This window comes from Coregonus lavaretus, assembly GCF_964263955.1.
Source record: "Coregonus lavaretus genome assembly, contig: HAP1_SCAFFOLD_4253, whole genome shotgun sequence".
Classification (NCBI taxonomy): domain Eukaryota; kingdom Metazoa; phylum Chordata; class Actinopteri; order Salmoniformes; family Salmonidae; genus Coregonus; species Coregonus lavaretus.
In genome coordinates this window covers 1-22,500 of record NW_028158351.1, presented here as the reverse complement: position 1 = coordinate 22,500, position 22,500 = coordinate 1, and the positions used below count along the sequence as shown (strand labels likewise).

General features: G+C 42.5%; 1 protein-coding gene across 1 annotated transcript in view; it reads right to left on the bottom strand.

The window, feature by feature from the left end:
- LOC311124100 (runt-related transcription factor 2) overlaps positions 1 to 21,783 on the bottom strand; it is a gene marked incomplete at both ends in the record, with an annotated part of 26,643 nt that extends 4,860 nt beyond the window's left edge. The window contains one exon of the mRNA XM_084198312.1: positions 21,627 to 21,783. Within this exon, the coding sequence (XP_084054438.1) occupies positions 21,627 to 21,783 (157 nt within the window). The remainder of the gene's footprint in view (positions 1 to 21,626) is intronic.
- Between the last annotated feature and the right edge of the window lie 717 nt (positions 21,784 to 22,500).

Here is a 22,500-nt window from a genome sequence, read left to right as displayed (position 1 = left end):
GAGAGAGAGAGAGAGAGAGAGAGAGAGAGAGAGACAGACAGACAGACAGAGAGAGAGAGAGAAGGAGAGAGGGAGAAGGAGAGAGACAGAGAGAGAGAGAGAGAGAGAGAGAGAGAGAGAGAGAGACAGAGAGAGAGAGAGAGAGAGAGAGAGAGAGAGAGAGAGAGAGAGAGAGACTTTGTTTTTATTTTTTTTTGAAGAAGAAAACGAGCTGCTGAAGGTTTTTGAGGTGTTGAGGTGTTGTTGTGTATAGCTGTTGAAGCTGCTGCAGTAGAAACATTTGATTTGAACTGAAACAAAAACAAAGTAAAAAAAAGCTGAACATTCTTGGAAAAGAGCTAGAAAAGAAAATACCTAGAGAAAATCTAAATGGAGATTGTTTACGCTACAGATGTCTGCTCCACGAAGACAAAAAAAAACGTTATAAGTAAAGTAATGAGAGAGTCACCCGACTGGTGGCAGACCTTTCAATAATAGAGGGAAGAAACCAATCAATCAAATGTGTTTATAGAGCCCTTTTTACAATAGTGCTTATACAGAAACCCAGCCTAAAATCCCAGAGAGCAAGCAATGCAGATATAGAGGCAAGGTGGCTAGGAAAACCTCCCTAGAAAGGCAGGAACCTAGGAAGAAACCTAGAGAGGAACCAGGCTCTGAGGAGTGGCCAGTCGTCTTCTGGCTGTGCCGGGTGGAGATTGTAACAGTACATGGCCATTAAGGCCAGATTGTTCTTCAAGATGGGCCATATCGTTCTTCAAGATCTCCTATTTGTGACTCTTTTCAGGAAACTAGGCGTTTGTCGCGCGCCACTACTTCACAGGAGAGGCATTTGAACAATATTATTATATAATTTTTTGGCAGAAATGCTTTCTGGATCATGGCACATATGCCTTAATAACAAACTTAAATGCCATCTGTAAATACAAATACAATTGTTAAATTATTAGCGAAATTGGTTTAGCCACGGAAAAAGACTGGAACTTTCCCGATAGCCATGATTGGCTGAGATAATGAATGGGCTGGACGTGCCTAGAGATGAGAGCGGATTGGTCTGCCATGTAGTACGCTTCTGTCTATAATTAGCTGCATAGTATGTGTAGATTTTTTTTTTTTAAGATAGCTCTCCATTTTTTTGGAGGACCGAGTTTTGAAACCAGTGGCCCGATGGAAGCAGAGTATGAGAAGGAGATTTAGAAAATTCAGGCTTTTTATTAAAAAAGGGAGCTGAAAAGAGAACACAGAAGGCTGTCCTATAAAACACCTGTCTACGGATTACATCTTCAAGCTAAGGGCAACCATGGCATCCGTGACAGAGAGGGAGAAGTGTACATCCATATATACAGTGCATTCAGAAAGTATTCAGACCCCTTGACCTTTTCTACATTTTGTTAGGTTACAGCCTTATTCTAAAATTGATTAAATATGTTTTTTTTCCCCTCATCAATCTACACAGAACTTGTTCTCATTTGTATTATTTTTCTAAGGAAGTGGAGCCAATTACCCCTTATCTTTTTGTTGTAATTTACCTCATAGAAGGAGATATAGCTTTGTGTAGATTAAGTATATAAAGACTGTGTAATTTGTAAATGAACAAGATCCTCTCTTCTTGAACGCACTGCAAAACACATCACTTCCTGTTGAACGCGGAACGAGGGAGGTCTCAGTTTGTTGTTTTGGAAAGTTTGTTGTTTTGGAAAGTTTTGTTGATTTGGAAAGTTTTGAAAGTGTTTGAAAAAGTGTCGGCAAGGTTTTGGTTACTAGCTACCTGAGTTTGGATGCTGCGATGCGGTTTGTATCAGTTACTGGGACCGCTACTATCTACTGTCCAGGGATCCCTGCAGTTTGTTGTTGTTTCCTGTCTTCCCAGCGACTGTCTGGAACTGAGAGGAGTAACAGCGTAACCTACGTTGCTATCATGACAAAGACCATAGCCGGCGGGAGTACCGTTGAGGACAGTGGTGTCTCTCTATCACAGGTGAAGGATCTTTAAACGAACAAACGAGCTCTATAACAACAAGTGTTGTGTCCAAATACTGGTAGAGTCAACAAATAAAAGAATGGACGACCTGACCAGAGAGGTCCAGGACCTGAAGAACAGTTTGCAGTTCTCCCAGGAAAGGGTAGCTTATCAGAGAGGAAGGGGATGGAAACTATTCAGACCCCTTGACTTTTTCCACATTTTGTTACTTTACAGCCTTATTCTAAAATGGGTTAAATAAATCATTTTCCTCATCCATCTACACACAATGCCCCATAATGACAAAGCAAAAACAGTTTTTTTTTAAATGTTAGCAAATGCATTACACATAAAATAACAGAAATACCTTCTTTACAGAAGTATTCAGACCCTTTGCTTTGAGACTCGAAATTGAGCTCAGGTGTATCCTGTTTCCATTGATCATCCTTGAGATTTTTCTACAACTTGGATTGGAGTCCACCTGTGGTAAATTCAATTGATTGGACATTATTTGGAAAGGCACACAACCGTGTCGAGGCACAGATCTGGGGAAGGGTACCAAAACAATTCTGCAGCATTGAAGGTCCCCAAGAACACAGTTGTCACGCCCTGACTCTGGGGACTCGTATTTGTTGAGTCAGGGTGTGTATTTTCTGTGTTGTTGTATTTTCTAGGTTTAGATCTAGATCGTCTAGATCTATGTTGGCCGGTTTGAATCCCAATCAGAGGCAGCTGTCGCTCGTTGTCTCTGATTGGGGACCATACTTAGGCAGCCTATTGGCACTAATGGGCTGTGGGATCTTGTTCCGTGCAAGGTATGTTGTGTTGTGCTGCCTTGGACTTCACGTTTCGTTTTGTTTGTTATTTTGTCGTTGTGGTTAATATTTAATAAACATGTACGCATATCACGCTGCGCCTTGGTCCGTCCCGTCCGTCAACAATCGGGGGAGAAGGGCCTTGGTCAGGGAGGTGACCAAGAACCTGATGGTCACTCTGACAGAGCTCCAGAGTTCCTCTGTGGAGATGGGAAAACCTTCCAAAAGGAAAATCATCTCTGCAGCACTCCACCAATCAGGCCTTTATGGTAGAGTGGCCAGATGGAAGCCACTCCTCAGTAAAAGGCACATGACAGCCCGCTTGGAGTTTGCCAAAAGGCACCTAAAGGACTTTCAGATCATGAGAAACAGGATTCTCTGGTCTGATGAAACCAAGACTGAACTCTTTGGCCTGAATGCCAAGCGTCACGTCTGAAGGAAACTTGGCACCATCCCTACGGTGAAGCAATGTGGTGGCAGCATCATGCTGTGGGGTTGTTTTTCAGTGGCAGGGACTGGGAGACTAGTCCGGATCGGGGGAAAGATGAACGGAGCAAAGTACAGAGAGATCCTTGATGAAAACCTGCTCTAGAGCTCTCAGGACCTCAGTTTGGGGCAAAGGTTCACCTTCCAACAGGACAACAACCCTAAGCTAACAGCCAAGACAACACAGGAGTGGCTTCGGGACAAGTCTATGAATGTCCTTGAGTGGCCCAGCCAGAGCCCGGACTTGAACCCGATCGAACATCTCTGGAGAGACCTGGAAATAGCTGTGCAGCGACGCTCCCCATCCAACCTGACAGAGCTTTAGAGGGTCTGCAGAGAAGACTGGGAGAAACTCCCCAAATACAGGTGAGCCAAGCTTGTAGCGTCATACCCAAGACGACTCAAGGCTGTAATCGTTGCCAAAGGTGCTTCCAACAAAGTACTGAGTGAAGGGTCTGAGAACTTATGTAAATGTAATATTTACGTTTTTTTTTGCTTTGTCTTTATGTGTGTATTGATGTGAATTATTATTTGTATCAATTTTAGAATAAGGCTTTAACGTAACACAATGTGGAAAAAATCAAGGGGTCTGAATACTTCCCAAATGCACTACATGTAGCCTTAGAAATAAGGTTCATGAAATCAATAACTTGCTAACATCAGATAACATTAATATATTAGCCATTTCTCTGACTCACTTAGATCATTCATTTGATGATACATCAGTAGCAATACAAGGATACAACATATATAGAAGAGACAGGAATGCTTATGGGGGAGGTGTTGCTGTATATATTCAGAGCCATATCCCTGTAATGCTTAGAGAAGATCTTATGTCAAGTGTTATTCAAGTGTTGTGGTTGCATGTTCACCTGGCACATCTAAAGCCTTTTCTTTTGGGCTTTTGCTGTCGTCTAATAAAAAGCATGAGCTGGCGCACATCCGGATAAATTATTTAGTGCTGAATAACGACAAATAAACTGTAAGCTATGAAAATAAAGCGAGTCGCACACTCTATATACAGTATAAACTCCCAGTAATGTGGGTAAAGCACCAATGGTTGGGCAACACTGTGCCTTCTTCAGGGTGACGTCAACTGCGACTCTCTTTATTTGTCTTTATATTTGTGGGTTTTGCCACCAGTATCTAAATAATGTGATTGATATTATATATATATATATATATATATGCTTGATAGTGAAGCTAGAACAGGACAGATGTGATGTAAACAGATCTACTTTATTGGGGACCTGAATATTGACTGGTTTTCATCAAGCTGTCTGCTCAAGAGGAAGCTTATCGCTGTAACCAGTGTCTGTAATCTGGTTCAGGTTATTAATCAACCTACCAGGGTGTTCACAAACACTACAGGAACAAGATCATCCACATGTATTGATCACATTTTTACTAACACTGTAGAACTTTGTTCTGAAGCTGTATCCGTACCCATTGGATGCAGCGGTCTCAATATGTGACCGACCGCCTTGATTCGGTCTTATGTAGCAAAATTTGAAATGGTGTTTTTTACATAGGATAAAAGCAGAGACACAGAGCTACAAAATGGTAGATCACACACTGCATTTAAGGGAATAATGGGAAAGTAATTATGCTTTGAAAGTTGATCAACTTGTAACCCCACTTTTGAGAAAATGGCCGCCCTTGAATGTTTTGGTACACCTACTGGAGAGCTCTTCTTTGTCTACACCCATTCAGCATCGTTCACACCCTCTAAAGCCAGCCCCACCCATCTCTTTAAGGATTCACATGTGAGGTCATGTGCTAAACAGTGAGTAGTGTAGTAACGTTTAAGACTAAAAGTGGTAAAAGTAGTAGCCTACAATAAGGAACAATTCCAGGTAAACAGGAAGTGTCCAGATGAATAATATTTTATAAATTTTAGAAGACGCTTACCCAGACACACTTGTCTAAGTTGATGGGTCTCTACAGAAGGTGTAAACGGTACAGCGAAATGGTTTCTCGCATAGTAGCAATGTCAAAAAAAGATAGTGTCAATATAAAGAAAAAAAGAACAAGAACAAAATAATATACAGCATGTACAAGAACAATATCAATAACAATATCAGTGATAGATGAGGTAGTTATATGCATATAATCAGTGGCTGAGCAGCAGGATAAAAAATAAATTGTAGCAGGAACTTATGGCATGTAGCATGACGTGTGTGTTAGGAGAGAGTCATGTGAATTGAGGCACTGCAGATAGTGCTGATGACTGGGAACTCGCCCCCCAGTGATGAACTGGTCAGTCCGAACCACGCTTGAACAAGAGAATCTATATTCAGAGAGCCTGTTTCTGTCCTGCCCTTGACTTTGGTGCAGGGCATGTGATGTCCATAGCCTCTTCGTTGCAAAACTCCCTGATCTTCTCAAAAAGATAAGTTTGTCTAGTTGTGTCCAGTCCAGGTGGTGCTTGTAAAGGCAGACCATCTATGGGAGGAAGGATGTCAGCGTTGCGCAGCAGCTGAAACCTGGTCCCGACTGAGTCCGAACGCTCCTTGGCAACAACAACACCAGGCTCCAGAGCATCGAAGCTGTAAAAAAAAGTAATATTAGAAGACATTACAACCTCCCATAACATCAATTCACCTCCCAAGGTTAGATAAGAAGAATAACCTCATACAACGCAATGAAAATGATGTTCACCTGAAGTACTGGTGCTGCTTGATCTGAGGCAGCGGCCTGAAGTACGGAGTCAGGTGTTGTTGCCAGCCATAGCTTTCCACCAGCACCGAACCATCCTCCAACCAGCTGTGGGAGAGGCCTGAAGTAAGGAGTCAGGTGTTGTTGCCAGCCATAGCTTTCCACCAGCACCGAACCATCCTCCAACCAGCTGTGGCAGCGGCCTGAAGTACGGAGTCAGGTGTTGTTGCCAGCCATAGCTTTCCACTAGCACCATACCATCCTCCAGTCCAACCAGCTGTGGGAGAGGCCTGAAGTACGGAGTCAGGGGTTGTTGCCAGCCATAGCTTTCCACCAGCACCGTACCATCCTCCAACCAGCTGTGGGAGAGGCCTGAAGTACGGAGTCAGGTGTTGTTGCCAGCCATAGCTTTCCACCAGCACCGTACCATCCTCCAGTCCAACCAGCTGTGGGAGAGGCCTGAAGTACGGAGTCAGGTGTTGTTGCCAGCCATAGCTTCCCACCAGCACCGTACCATCCTCCAGTCCAACCAGCCGTGGGATGTTGACCCCTGTCACAGTGCTGTCCTTTACAACACCAGCAATCTCGGGCAATGTGTTCACTCTGGTCTTTCTGAAGCTTGGGCCAGATCTCTTTTTGATGGGAGGCATTAGATCATTCTCCTTGTATGACTGGTGGAGGACAGTCAGGCGTGGTCTACTGATGCTGAAAGACAAATTCCAGATACAGCATTTTAGCATTATTATACAATAGATGGCCGTAATCACTGTCAGACACACCTGGCTAACTTGATGGGTCATGTGATCATCTGGCGAAGTGGAGTCTTTTGTTTAGACATGTAATCCCAACCATAATCCCAATCCATAGAGCACTAGCAATACAAACCGATTGTCATAGCTAGCTAAAGTTAATCCAAATAGGTTCAATGTTAGCTAGTTAGCTAGCTAACATTAGGCTAAAACTAGCAATGCAAATGGCTTTCTGAGATAATATTACTACACAGATCATACACCTATTGTCAGCTAGCTAGCTAACAGTAAGCTTTAACTTGCAATGAAAACAACTTTCTGACTAAATTAGAAACGTATAATATCTGAAACTGTAGCTAGACTCTTACCCGTATACATGGATGAACGCTTCACTGCAGACTGCAACCCCTTTCATTAAATAAGACGTCCTGTGTCGTTTCCGTTTAGTTTGTACAGCTTGCTTGGCCCGGCGCGGTGTCAAGTCACTCTGGTTCACACTGACCGTGTGTAATGCCATAATAATCATCAGATCTTTCTCCCCTCTCTGTCACGGATGCCATGGTTGCCCTTAGTTTGAAGATGTAATACGGAGACAGGTGTTTTATACAACAGCCTTCTGTGTTCTCCTTTTGAGATAATTTTTTTTTTGTATTTTTTTTTTTCTCAGATATTTCAATCCATCTCCTTATTATACTCTGCTTCTACCAGACATTCCACTGATTTCAAAACTCGGTCAACTTCCTCCGTGACAACAACACTGTTGATCGCCGTTACACGGCAGACCAATCCGAAACTCATCTCTTGGTATGCCCAGCCCATTCATTATCTCAGCCAATCATGGCTAGCGGGAAGGTTCCTGTCTTTTTCTGTGGCTAAACCAACTAGGCTCGTAACAAAGTTTGTTATTAAGGCACATGAAAGTTCAAATGTTCGAGAAGGCATTTCTGACAAAAAAATTTATTTTGATCAAAAATAAAAAATAAACATTCAAATGCGAAATCGTGACTTGCGACATACGCCTAGTTTCCTGAAACGAGTCACATATAGTGGCTATATCCAGGAAAGCCAAAGTTCCAAAAGCTGGGCCTAAAATAGTGAATAAGAGATCAAACAAAAGATTCTGCTCTGACTCTTATGTGGATGATGTTAAATATATTTATTGCTCTGATATGATTAATAAGGAGCATCCAGACGCTGCACTTAATTAATTTATGAAATTGCTTATTGATAAACAATCACCTGTTAAGAAACTGACTGTTAGAACTGTTAAGGCTCCATGGATTGACGAGAAATTGAAAAACTGTCTGGTTGAAAGAGACGGGGCAGAAGGAGTGGCTAATAAGTCTGGCTGCACATCTGGCTGGCTGACTTACTGCAAACTGAGAAATGATGTGACTAAACTCAACAAAAAGAAGAAGAAACTGTATTATGAAGCCAAGATCAATGATATAAAGAATGATGGAAAACATATTTGGAGTTTAAATGAAATTATGGGCAGAAAGATTAATTAAACTCCATCTTTTATCGAATCAGATGGCTTATTCATCACAAAACCATTTGATGTTGCCAATTATTTTAATGATTATTTAATTGGCAAACTTAGGCAGGAAATGCCAACAATGAACAGTGAGACATTGTACTCATGCATAAAGAAACAAAGGATGAAAAACATAATTGTTTGTTTGAATTTTGTTCTATTAGATTGATAGATCTGAGTCCCCAATATGGCAGAGGTTGAAAAGCCAACAACAGGTTATGGTCAATAATGTCAAAGGCTGCCCTGAAATCTAACAGTACAGCTCCCACAATCTTCTTATGATCCATTTCTTTCAACCAATCATCAGTAATTTGTGTCAGTGCAGTACATGTTGAGTGCCCTTCTCCATGAGCATGCTGAAAGTGTTGTTAATTTTGTTTACAGAGAAGTAGCATTGTATTTGGTCAAACACCATTTTTTCCATCAGTTTGCTAAGAGCTGGCAGCAAGCTGATAGGTCTGCTGTTAGAACCAGTAAAGGCTTTACCACTCTTGGGTGGTGGAATGACTTTGGCTTCCCTCCAGGCCTGAGGACAAAGACTTTCCTCTAGGCTCAGATTAAAGATATGACAGATAGGAGTGGCTATAGAGTCAGCTACCATCCTCAGTAGCTTTCCATCTGAGTTGTCAATGCCAGGAGGTTTGTCATTATTGATCGACAACAATAATATTTCCACCTCTCCCACACTAACTTTATTCGGAGGGTTTTCTTTAATGGAAGCTTCTCTAATGTCAAACAAATCAAATCAAATTTGTCACATGCGCCGAATACAACAGGTGTAGACCTTAACGTGAAATGCTTACTTACAGCCCTTAACCAACAATGCAGTTCAAGAAATAGAGTTAAGAAAATATGTAATAAATAAACTAAAGCAAAAAATTAAATAAAAAGTAACACAAGAAAATAACAATAGCAGGCTATATACAGGGGGTACCGGTACCGAGTCAATGTGCGGGGACACAGGTTAATCGAGGTAATTTGTACAAGTAGGTAGGGGTAAAGTAACTATACATAGATAATAAACAACGAGTATCATCAGTGTAAAAACAAAGAGGGGGAGGTGTCAATGTAAATAGTCCAGGTGGCCATTTGATTAATTGTTCAGCAGTCTTATGGCTTTGGGGGTAGAAGCTGTTAAGGAGCCTCTTGGACATAGACTTGGCACTCCGGTACCGCTTGCCGTGCGGTAGCAGATAGAACCGTCTATGACTAGGGTGGCTGGAGTCTTTGACAATTCTTTGGGCCTTCCTCTGACACCGCCTAGTATATAGGTCCTGGATGGCAGGAAGCTTGGCCCCAGTGATGTAATGGGCTGTACGCACTACCCTCTGTAGCGCCTTATGGTCGGATACCGAGCAGTTGCCATACCAGGCTGTGATGCAACCGGTCAGGATGCTCTCGATGGTGCAGCTGTAAAACCTTTTGAGGATGTGGGGACCCATGCCAAATATTTTCAGTCTCCTGAGGGGGAAAAGGTTTTGCTGTGACTCTTATGTGGATGATGTTAAAAATGTTTGTTGGTCTGATGTGATTAATAAGAATGATCCAGATGCTGAATTTATGAAATTGCTTCTTCCAATTATTGATAAACGTGCACCTGTTATGAAACTGACTGTTAGAACTGTTAAGGCTCCATGGATTGACGAGGAATTGAAAAACTGTATGGTTGAAAGAGACGGGGCAAAAGGAGTGGTTAATAAGTCTGGCTGCACATCTGACTGGCTGACTTACTGCAAATAGAGAAATGATGTGACTAAACTCAACAAAAAGAAGAAGAAACTGTATTATGAAGCCAATATCAATGATTTAAAGAAACCTTCAAAGAAATGATTGGCTGAAAGTCAAATTGAACTCCATCTTTCATTGAAGCAGATGGCTTATTCATCACAAAACCATTTGATGTTGCCAATTATTTTAATTATTACTTCATTGGCAAAGTGGGCAAACTTAGGCCGGAAATGCCAACAACAAACAGTGCGCCATCGTACTCATGCATAAAAAAAATCTAATAATGAAAGAAAAGCATTGCAAGTTTGAATTTTGAAAAGTTAGTGTGGGAGAGGTGGAAAAAATATTGCTATCCATCAATAATGACAAACCTCCTGGCATTGACAACTCAGATGGAGAGCAACAGACTTTCAGCATGCTCATAGGGAAGGGCACTCAACATGTACTGCACTGACACATTACTGATGATTGGTTGAAAGAAATTGATAACAAGAAGATTGTGGGAACTGTACTGTTAGATTTCAGTGCAGCCTTTGATATTATTGACCGTAACCTGTTGTTGAGGAAACTTATGTGTTATGGTTTTCAACCTCTGCCATATTGTGGATTCAGAGTTATCTATCTAATAGAGCTCAGAGGGTTTTCTTTAATGGAAGCTTCTCTAAAGTCAAACGTGTAGGGTGTGGTGTAGAGCAGGGCAGCTCTCTAGGGGCGGCAGGTCGTTTAGTGGTTAAGAGCGTTGTGCCGGTAACTGAAAGGTCGCTGGTTCTAATCCCTGAGCCGACTAGGTGAAAAATCTGTCGATGTGCCCTTAAGCAAGGCACTTAACCCTAATTGCTCCTGTAAGTCGCTCTGGATAAGAGCGTCTGCTAAATGACTTAAATGTATGCCCTAAACAAAGCATGTGTGTCCATGTATGCTGAAGATTCAACCATATACGTGTCAGCAACCACAGCTAATGAAGTCACTGAAACCCTTAACAAAGAGTTGCATTCCATTTTGGAATGGGTGGCCAGTAACAAACTGAACATCTCTAAAACTAAGAGCATTGTATTTGGTACAAATCATTCCCTAAGTTCTAGACCTCAGCTGAATCTGGTAATGAATGGTGTGGCTGTTGAACAAGTTGAGGAGACTAAATTACTTGGTGTTACCTTAGATTGTAAATTGTCCTTGTCAAAACACATAGAGTCAATGGTTGTAAAGATGGGGAGAGGTCTGTCCGTAATAAAGAGATGCTCTGCTATTTTGACACCACACTCCAAAAAGCAAGACCTGCAGGCTCTAGTTTTATCGTATCTTGATTATTGTCCAGTCACATGGTCAAGTGCTGCAAAGGAAGACCTTGTTAAGCTGCAGCTGGCCCAGAACAGAGCGACACGACTTGCTCTTCATTGTAATCAGACGGCTGATATGAATACCATGCATGGGATGGAGAGGGATAAAGACGGATGGAGAGGGATGGGAGGGATGGAGATGGATGGAGATGGATGGAGAGGGATGGAGAGGGATAAAGAGGGATAATGAGGGATGGAGAGAAATGAGAGAGATGGAGAGGGATGGAGATGGATGGAGAGGGATAAAGAGGGATGGAGAGGGATAAAGAGGGATAAAGAGGGATGGAGAGGGATAAAGAGAGATGGAGAGGGATGGAGATGGATGGAGAGGGAAGGAGATGGATGGAGAGGGATAAAGAGGGATAATGAGGGATGGAGAGGGAGGGAGAGGAATGGAGAGAGATGGAGAGGGATGGAGAGGGATAAAGAGGGATGGAGAGGAATGGAGAGAGATGGAGAGGGATGGAGAGGGATAAAGAGGGATGGAGATGGATGGAGAGGGATGGAGAGGGATAAAGAGGGATGGAGAGGAATGGAGAGAGATGGAGAGGGATGGAGAGGGATAAAGAGGGATGGAGAGGGATAAAGAGGGATGGAGAGGGATAAAGAGGGATGGAGAGGGATAAAGAGGGATGGAGAGGGATAAAGAGGGATGGAGAGGAATGGAGAGAGATGGAGAGGGATGGAGAGGGATACAGAAGGATGGAGAAAGATGGAGAGGGAAAAAGAGTGATGGAGAGGGATGGAGTGGGATAAAGAGGGATGGAGAGGGATGGAGAGGGATAAAGAGGGATGGAGATGGATAAAGAGGGATGGAGAGGGATGGAGAGGGATGGAGAGGGATAAAGAGGGATGGAGAGGGATAGAGAGGGATAAAGAGGGATGGAGATGGATGGAGAGGGAAGGAGAGGGATAAAGAGGGATAAAGAGGGATAAAGAGGGATAAAGAGGGATGGAGAGGGATAAAGAGGGATAGAGAGGGATAAAGAGGGATGGAGAGGGATAAAGAGGGATGGAGAGGGATAAAGAGGGATAGAGAGGGATAAAGAGGGATGGAGAGGGATAAAGAGGGATGGAGAGGGATAAAGAGGGATGGAGAGGGATAAAGAGGGATAAAGAGGGATAAAGAGGGATGGAGAGGGATGGAGAGGGATAAAGAGGGATGGAGAGGGATGGAGAGGGATAAAGAGGGATGGAGAAGGATGGAGAGAGAAAAAGAGTGATGGAGAGGGATGGAGTGGGATAAAGAGGGATAAAGAGGGATGGAGTGGGATAAAGAGGGATGGAGAGGGATGGAGAGGGATAAAGAGGGATAAAGAGGGATGGAGAGGGATAAAGAGGGATGGAGAGGGATGGAGTGGGATAAAGAGGGATAAAGAGGGATGGAGAGGGATGGAGTGGGATAAAGAGGGATAAAGAGGGATGGAGAGGGATGGAGAGGGATAAAGAGGGATAAAGAGGGATAAAGAGGGATAAAGAGGGATAAAGAGGGATAAAGAGGGATGGAGAGGGATAAAGAGGGATAAAGAGGGATAAAGAGGGATGGAGAGGGATAAAGAGGGATAAAGAGGGATAAAGAGGGATAAAGAGGGATAAAGAGGGATAAAGAGGGATGGAGAGGGATAAAGAGGGATAAAGAGGGATAAAGAGGGATGGAGAGGGATAAAGAGGGATAAAGAGGGATAAAGAGGGATAAAGAGGGATAAAGAGGGATAAAGAGGGATAAAGAGGGATGGAGAGGGATAAAGAGGGATAAAGAGGGATAGAGAGGGATAAAGAGGGATAAAGAGGGATGGAGAGGGATAAAGAGGGATAAAGAGGGATAAAGAGGGATAAAGAGGGATAAAGAGGGATGGAGAGGGATAAAGAGGGATGGAGAGGGATGGAGAGGGATAAAGAGGGATGGAGAGGGATAAAGAGGGATGGAGAGGGATGGAGAGGGATAAAGAGGGATGGAGAGGGATAAAGAGGGATGGAGAGGGATAAAGAGGGATAAAGAGGGATAAAGAGGGATGGAGAGGGATAAAGAGGGATAAAGAGGGATAAAGAGGGATGGAGAGGGATAAAGAGGGATAAAGAGGGATGGAGAGGGATAAAGAGGGATGGAGAGGGATAAAGAGGGATGGAGAGGGATAAAGAGGGATGGAGAGGGATAAAGAGGGATGGAGAGGGATAAAGAGGGATGGAGAGGGATAAAGAGGGATGGAGAGGGATAAAGAGAGATGGAGAGGGATGGAGAGGGATAAAGAGGGATAAAGAGGGATGGAGAGGGATAAAGAGGGATAAAGAGGGATAAAGAGGGATGGAGAGGGATAAAGAGGGATGGAGAGGGATAAAGAGGGATAAAGAGGGATAAAGAGGGATAAAGAGGGATGGAGAGGGATAAAGAGGGATGGAGAGGGATAAAGAGGGATAAAGAGGGATAAAGAGGGATAAAGAGGGATGGAGAGGGATAAAGAGGGATGGAGAGGGATAAAGAGGGATGGAGAGGGATAAAGAGGGATGGAGAGGGATGGAGAGGGATGGAGAGGGATAAAGAGGGATAAAGAGGGATAAAGAGGGATAAAGAGGGATGGAGAGGGATGGATAGGGATGGAGAGGGATAAAGAGGGATGGAGAGGGATAAAGAGGGATAAAGAGGGATGGAGAGGGATAAAGAGGGATAAAGAGGGATAAAGAGGGATAAAGAGGGATAAAGAGGGATGAGAGGGATAAAGAGAAAATAATATAGTCATCAAATAAAACAAATATTTTATTAAAGTAAAGTATTGTGAATAAATGATGGTTAATGATCAGCAGTAATGGACAGTCACTACCATCATGGGACTTTTTATTAATTGTTTGATTCTGTGTTGTTACAGCATTCTACCCATTCACCCCACATAATGCATAGTGCATTTAAAGTCGAAAAAAATAATCAAAACTGAAATTGAAAACCGTTATAATTTTTTTCATAATGAACCGAAACTGAACCGAACTCAAAGAGAACTAGTAACCTCAGTGTGTGTAGAGGTTACACCTAATTATATATATATACCTCAGCCTCAATGTATGTGTCTATCTGTGTGTGTGTCTGTGTGTGTGTGTGTGTGTGTGTATGTGTGTGTGTGTGTGTGTGTGTGTGTGTGTGTGTGTGTGTGTGTGTGTGTGTTTGTCTCTGTGTTTGTGTGTGTGTGTTTGTCTCTGTGTGTGTGTGTGTGTGTGTGTGTGTGTGTGTTTGTCTCTGTGTGTGTGTGTGTGTGTGTGTTTGTCTCTGTGTGTGTGTGTGTGTGTGTGTGTGTGTGTGTGTGTTTGTCTCTGTGTGTGTGTGTGTGTGTGTGTGTGTGTGTGTGTGTGTGTGTGTGTGTGTGTGTGTGTGTGTGTGTGTGTGTGTGTGTAGAGGTTACACCAAGTGAGATTCTCCTCTTTTCAACTGAACCGAGGCTCAACCCGATCAATTATCAATTATGATGATCAGTGATGACGTGTGGCGGTGTGATCAATGATCAGTGATGAAATGTGAATTATTGGCGCTAGTAATTGATATGTCATATGATTGGCCTCAACCCGTTATTGTTGCTGTTATTTGTTACTGTTGTTGTTGTTGTTGTTGTTGTTACTGTTGTTGTTGTTACTGTTGTTGCTGCTGTTGTTGTTGTTGTTGTTGTTGTTGTTGTTATTTGTTGTTGTTGTTATTTGTTACTGTTGTTGTTGTTGTTGTTGTTGTTACTGTTGTTGTTGTTGCTGTTGTTGTTGTTGTTGTTACTGTTGTTGTTGTTACTGTTGTTGCTGTTGTTGTTGTTGTTGTAGTTATTTGTTGTTGTTGTTATTTGTTACTGTTGTTGTTGTTGTTGTTGTTGTCATTGTTACTGTTGTTGTTGTTGCTGTTGTTATTTGTTGTTGTGGTGGTGTGTATTGTTTGTCCTTGATGAGTGTATAGAGAATGGTGGAGCCACACATATCCTCTCTATATATTTGGCACTGGGAAACTTACTAGCCCTTAAAGGGAAGGTTCATATTCCCCACCAATATTAGACAACTATACAGAAAACCCTTAAAGGAAAGGTTCAATGATATATTTCCACAAATCTAAATGGGCTTTATGCAAATTCATTATTATTTCTTTGTTGTAAATAATCAATTATATTTTTGCAATTTGAATGACATTATCATAACTCAAGTACCAACAATACATTGCGTCAAGAGAGGAATGTCCTGGTGGTGGCAGCAGTGCACTGTTTACCGGCTTGGTGAAAAGTAGATTTGAAGATGGGAAGAAAGTCCTACCACTTCGGAAAGACTGTGTCAGGGGAACCCTTCATCCGACAAGGTGAAACATCTGTTGATGTGCCCTTGAGCAAGGCACTTAATGATAATTACTCCAGGGTCACCTTTGATAATGGTTGACCCTGGCCGTGACCCCACTCTCCAAGGGTCTCAGGGGGATTTGGGTTATGCAAAGACACACATTTCCAAATCACATGTGTGTAATACTTGTACACTTGTACATTCGCTACCGGTCAAAAGTTTTAGAACACCTACTCATTCAAGGGTTTTTCTTTATTTTTACTATTTTCTACATTGTATAATAATAGTGAAGACATCAAAACTATGAAATAACAAATATGGAATCATGTAGTAAACAAAAAAGTGTTAAACAAATCAAAATATATTTGAGATTTGAGATTCTTTAAATAGCCACCCTTTGCCTTAATAACAGCTTTGCACACTCTCTCAACCAGCTTCACCTGGAATGCTTTTCCAACAGTCTTCAAGGAGTTCCCACATATGCTGAGCACTTGTTGGCTGCTTTTCCTTCACTCTGCAGTCCGATTCATCCCAAACCATTTCAATTGGGTTGAGGTCGGGGGATTGTGGAGGCCAGGTCATCTGATGCAGCACTCCATAAATCTCCTTCTTGGTCAAATATCCCTTACACAGCCTGGAGGTGTGTTGGGTCATTGTCCTATTGAAAAACAAATGATAGTCCCACTAAGCCCAAACCAGATGGGATGGCGTATCACTGCAGAATGCTGTGGTAGCCATGCTGGTTAAGTGTGCCTTGAATTCTAAATAAATCACAGACAGTGTCACCAGCAAAGCACCCCCACACCATAATACCTCCTCCTCCATGCTTTATGAATGGAAATACACATGAGCAGATCATCCATTCACCCACAACGCGTCTCACAAAGACACGGCGGTTGGAACCAAAAATCTCAAATTTGGACTCCATACCAAAGGACAGATTTCCATCGGTCTAACGTCCATTGCTCGTGTTTCTTGGCCCAAGCAAGTCTCTTCTTCTTATTGGTGTCCTTTAGTAGTGGTTTCTTTGCAGCAATTCGACCATGAAGGCCTGATTCACACAGTCTCCTCTGAACAGCTGATGTTGAGATGGGTCTGTTACTTGAACTCTGTGAAGCATTTATTTGGGCTGCAATTTCTGAGGCTGGCAACTCTAATGAACTTATCCTCTGCAGCAGAGGTAACTCTGGGTCTTCCATTCCTGTGGCGGTCCTCATGAGAGCCAGTTTCATCAAAGCGCTACCTTGTCACAACACAACTGATTGGCTCAAACGCATTAAGAAGGAAAGAAATTCCACAAATTAACTTTTAAGAAGGCACACCTGTTAATTGAAATGGATTCCAGGTTACTACCTCATGAAGCTGGTTGAGAGAATGCCAAGAGTGTGCAAAACTGTCATCAAGGCAAAGGGTGGCTACTTTGAAGAATGTAAAATCTAAAATATATTTTGGTTTGTTTAACACTTTTTTGGTTACTACATGATTCCATATGTATTATTTCATAGTTTTGACATCGTCACTATTATTCTACAATGTAGAAAATAGTAAAAATAAAGAAAAACCCTTGAATGAGTAGGTGTGTCCAAACTTTTGACTGGTACTGTAGATACAGAGCTATAGACAGGGGTGAAATGAAGGCGGTATGGGCCGGTACAGAGTCCTGGCTAAATAAATAGTGGGGGCACGTGGTGTACGCCGTCCCTTTCAAACATGAGCCTATCACAATAATTAAAACAAAAGGTCAAGAAAGACTGTAGGATATTACAGCATTATTTATCATTACCGCATGTCAGAAGCATGAAAAATGAGCGAATGGACTTGAAAACGGGTGGTATAGCATATAGCTCCAAAATGCGATGTGGTTCGACAAGAACACTGACATTTTAACAAGAGATGAGTGTCCGAAACCGAGACGCGCGCGTAATAGTGTTGCTTCCGTACCTCTCCTCGCCCCCTACCTGGGCTCGAACCAGGGACCCTCTGCACACATCGACAACAGTCACCCTTCGAAGCACCGTTACCCGTCGCGCCAATGACAATCGCCAAATGTCATGACACTTTTTGGTGTTTTGTGTGAGAGATGTCTCTTTCCATTCACCACTGTTTGGAGGCTGTTGCAAGTGGATGAACGTGCGCGGGTAGCCTAGTAAAGGAGACCTTTGAAGTGTTTGTTTGACAATCGGATAAAAACACCATGACTGGTTGTGTTTATGCCAAAATAAAAGGTAATACATTTTAAAAGTTCAATGACAAATGACTAGGCCCACAGAGATGCTATTGCATTAATATGGATTCTAAATATAATTCTGTGATTAGGGCCCACGGCTGGCCCGGCCCGCCCATTAGGCGGGATGAGGCAGCTGCCTAAAGCCGCAGGTTGACGACGGCGGCATGTCCCGAGCTAAACTGACCAAGACGCACCTTCAACAACACATAACACCTCACACTATTCTGCCCAAAAAACAATGATAACTTCTCTCACCCAGTGGCGTCACTGGCATGAGGGCTATTTAGGTGAGCGCTGATGCCGCCCCATGATAAGCAGTGCCCGCTTGGCCAAAGCCAGGGACGTTAAATGTTTAACTTGTCCACGCACAGCGCTCCGCTCCAGGGAGCTGTTGGAGAGACGCAGCGCTACGGCATTTAACAGACATTATGTATAAAGAGTAGTACCCTATGAGGTTTTTCTGCAGCCCTCAGTGTATTACAGTGTCATGAGACATACTTTTTAAATCATTCACGTATTAATGAGGAGAGAGAGAGCGCAGGAGAAAAGCGGGCAGGCGTGATCTTTGGAGCAGCTGCGGCATAATCCCCAGAGGTGGACAGCAAATGGTGCTGAAAGTAATTCATTTCAACAATCGTCTCGATTTTAATTTGACTTCCCTACAACAAGAGGGTCTATTTCTTCCTATAAAAACAAACAAACAAACAAGAGGTAGGCCAACTATTTGACAGACTCAATTATTCTATCCATAGATTTTGTCGGTGTAGTCAAATCCTCCAATTCTTTCACCATCCTTAAATATCTCCGTGTCTGGGAAGGGCTTGGTGTGTTGGGTTAAAACCACCGCTCACATTGAGTCAGGGTATGCCATATCCTTTGTTAAAGAAAAGGTCAGAAAGTATATTTATTGTTAGCTTTATATTTGAAATAAATAAATAAAAAAGTATCCAGATAATATGAAGCGTTCTATAACAGTGCTTTCTGCTAGAAACAAGCTTTAAAATGCCCATAAAAGACATGACTGATGTATATGAGGATATATTGATTCCTCTCTATGACATTCTGAAGCTGAGCTGCCGCCTTCGAGGAGACAAAAATTTGACTTCGCTATTCTGTCCCTATTAATTGAGCCCTTCACTTTCTGAGAAGAGAAGATGTTTAACCCTCCCGTTGTCCTAGGGTCAAAATGACCCGCCACTGTGTTGAACCAACTTTATTTAATTTTTATATTTTTGGGATCATTTGTGAGAAGGAGGCAGTGAGACTTTAAAGAAAGTATGACTGCCCCCTTCTCACAAATGATCCCAAAAATATAAAGATTAAATAAAGTTGGTTCAACACAGTGTCGGGTCATTTTGACCCTAGGACAACGGGAGGGTTAAACCCAGGAAGCTTTTAGGAAAGCACATCTATTGTTATTGGTTAAGCAACAGAGGAGTAGCCAGCAGTTGAAGCTACACATTTTCTGCGTCGGTCGAGTCTCTGTCTGGGTGGAAAGGTCCCTTTAGAAAGCGCGGTGCTTAGATTCATGAGGATGTCTAATATTTATTTGCAAACAGCAACCATTTCGTTGCAAACAAGACACTGTGGTTTGACATTGGAGCCTGTTTCCATTCTTTTCTTGAAACGGCTATTTTGATTATCCACCTCTTTAATAATATAGAGGTATAGATATATAGATATAGACACTGACCTCTTTAATAATATAGAGGTATAGATATATTGATATAGACACTGACCTCTTTAATAATATAGAGGTATAGATATATAGATATAGACACTGACCTCTTTAATAATATAGAGGTATAGATATATAGATATAGACACTGACCTCTTTAATAATATAGAGGTATAGATATATAGATATAGACACTGACCTCTTTAATAATATAGAGGTATAGATATAGAGATATAGACACTGACCTCTTTAATAATATAGAGGTATAGATATATAGATATAGACACTGACCTCTTTAATAATATAGAGGTATAGATATAGAGATATAGACACTGACCTCTTTAATAATATAGAGGTATATATATATAGATATAGACACTGACCTCTTTAATAATATAGAGGTATAGATATAGAGATATAGACACTGACCTCTTTAATAATATAGAGGTATAGATATAGAGATATAGACACTGACCTCTTTAATAATATAGAGGTATAGATATAGAGATATAGACACTGACCTCTTTAATAATATAGAGGTATAGATATATAGATATAGACACTGACCTCTTTAATAATATAGAGGTATAGATATAGAGATATAGACACTGACCTCTTTAATAATATAGAGGTATAGATATATAGATATAGACACTGACCTCTTTAATAATATAGAGGTATAGATATATAGATATAGACACTGACCTCTTTAATAATATAGAGGTATAGATATATAGATATAGACACTGACCTCTTTAATAATATAGAGGTATAGATATATAGATATAGACACTGACCTCTTTAATAATATAGAGGTATAGATATATAGATATAGACACTGACCTCTTTAATAATATAGAGGTATAGATATATAGATATAGACACTGACCTCTTTAATAATATAGAGGTATAGATATATAGATATAGACACTGACCTCTTTAATAATATAGAGGTATAGATATATAGATATAGACACTGACCTCTTTAATAATATAGAGGTATAGATATATAGATATAGACACTGACCTCTTTAATAATATAGAGGTATAGATATAGAGATATAGACACGGACCTCTTTAATAATATAGAGGTATAGATATATAGATATAGACACTGAGCTCTTTAATAATGTAGAGGTATAGATATATAGATATAGACACTGAGTGGTCCTCTGTAGCTCAGCTGGTAGAGCACGGCGCTTGTAACGCCAAGGTAGTGGGTTCGATCCCCGGGACCACCCATACACAAAAAATGTATGCAAGCATGACTGTAAGTCGCTTGGGATAAAAGCGTCTGCTAAATGGCATATTATATTATATTATTATTATATAGATATAGACACTGAGCTCTTTAATAATATAGAGGTATAGATATATAGAGATATAGACACTAAGTTCAGTTAGATTTATAGATATCATAACATAGATATAGAGATTTTATATTTGTAAATGTTTTAAATGTTTAAAAGTTATTTAACCAGAAAAAGACCCTTGAGGTTAGAAACCTCTTTTTGGAGGGGGACCTGTCAGAGGTCAACAGGAAGTAACCAGTGTGTACATAACGCAAGAACACGATACATTAAAAACATTTACAATCACAATGTTCAACTACATTCTCTTCTATCAGAGTTTTAAACTCAGACAGCGACACCCTCTCCTCAGGTTTATTCCAAGATCAGGAGCGTTGTAGGAGAAGCGTTGTTCCCCCCCATTTCAGTCCTTGCCCAAGGAACTGAGAATGAGAGCACTGACAAAGCCGAGGCTGTAGGATTGTGATGTTGTTAGTGAGGAGCAAAGAGACAGTATGTACGGAGGAGTCCAAGCACTGCCTTGTACACTAATATGTACCAGTGTCTTCTGGAAGGAAGGAGGTCCACTTCACCATGTTGTATAGTTCACAGTGATGGGTGATTGGTCTTGCATTAGTTATGCACCTTAAGGGTACTGGCAGAGGCTTACATGGAAATAATGTATAATAATCCAACACAGATCAAAAATGGCCCTTCCTCAAGATCATTCCTAACTGACATAGAAAAACAAGATTTGTTCCTAAAATAAATACCCGATTTCAACTTCAGTTTGACAAGGCCTGCATCCCACGAAGCTCAGGCCATAATAACATAGATGTAGAGATATAGATACTGATCTAGATAATATAGACACTGACCCCGTCCGCTGCGGCCTACGAAGCGCAGGTCGTTGAAGCGAGCCACCTGGTTCTTCATCACCCCAGACGCGTTCCGCAGCTCCGCTGAATAGTTCTCATCGTTCCCCGCCATCACTGTGACGACCGTCCCATCAGTCAGCTCTCCCAATGCCACGACCTGGGGAGGAGGAGGAGGAGGAGGAGGAGGAGGAGGGGGAGGAGGAGGAGGAGGAGGAGGAGGAGGAGGAGGGGGAGGAGGAGGAGGAGGAGGAGGAGAGGAGGAGGAGAGGAGGAGGAGGAGGAGGAGGAGGAGAGGAAGGAGGAGGAGGAGGAGGAGGAGGAGGAGGAGGAGAGGAGGAGGAGGAGGAGGAGGAGAGGAAGGAGGAGGAGGAGGAGGAGGAGGAGGAGGAGGAGGAGGAGGAGGAGGAGGAGGGGGAGGAGGAGGAGGAGGAGGAGGGGGAGGAGAGGAGGAGGAGGAGGAGGAGGAGGAGGAGGGGGAGGAGGAGGAGGAGGAGGAGGAGGAGGGGGAGGAGGAGGAGGAGGAGGAGGAGGAGGAGGAGGGGGAGGAGAGGAGGAGGAGGAGGAGGAGGAGGAGAGAGGAGGAGGAGGAGGAGGAGGAGGAGGAGAGGAGGAGGAGGAGGAGGAGGAGGAGGGGGAGGAGGAGGAGGAGGAGGAGGAGGAGGAGGAGGAGGAGGAGAGGAGGAGGGGGAGGAGGGGGAGGAGGAGGAGAGGAGGAGGAGGAGGAGGAGGAGGAGGAGGAGGAGGAGGAGGAGGAGAGGAGAGGAGGAGGAGGAGGAGGAGGAGGAGGAGGAGGAGGAGGGGGAGGAGGGATTGATGAAGAGAGTGAGGGAGGAGAGAGGAGGAGGAGGAGTACGGACTCAGGTCAACTTCAGAC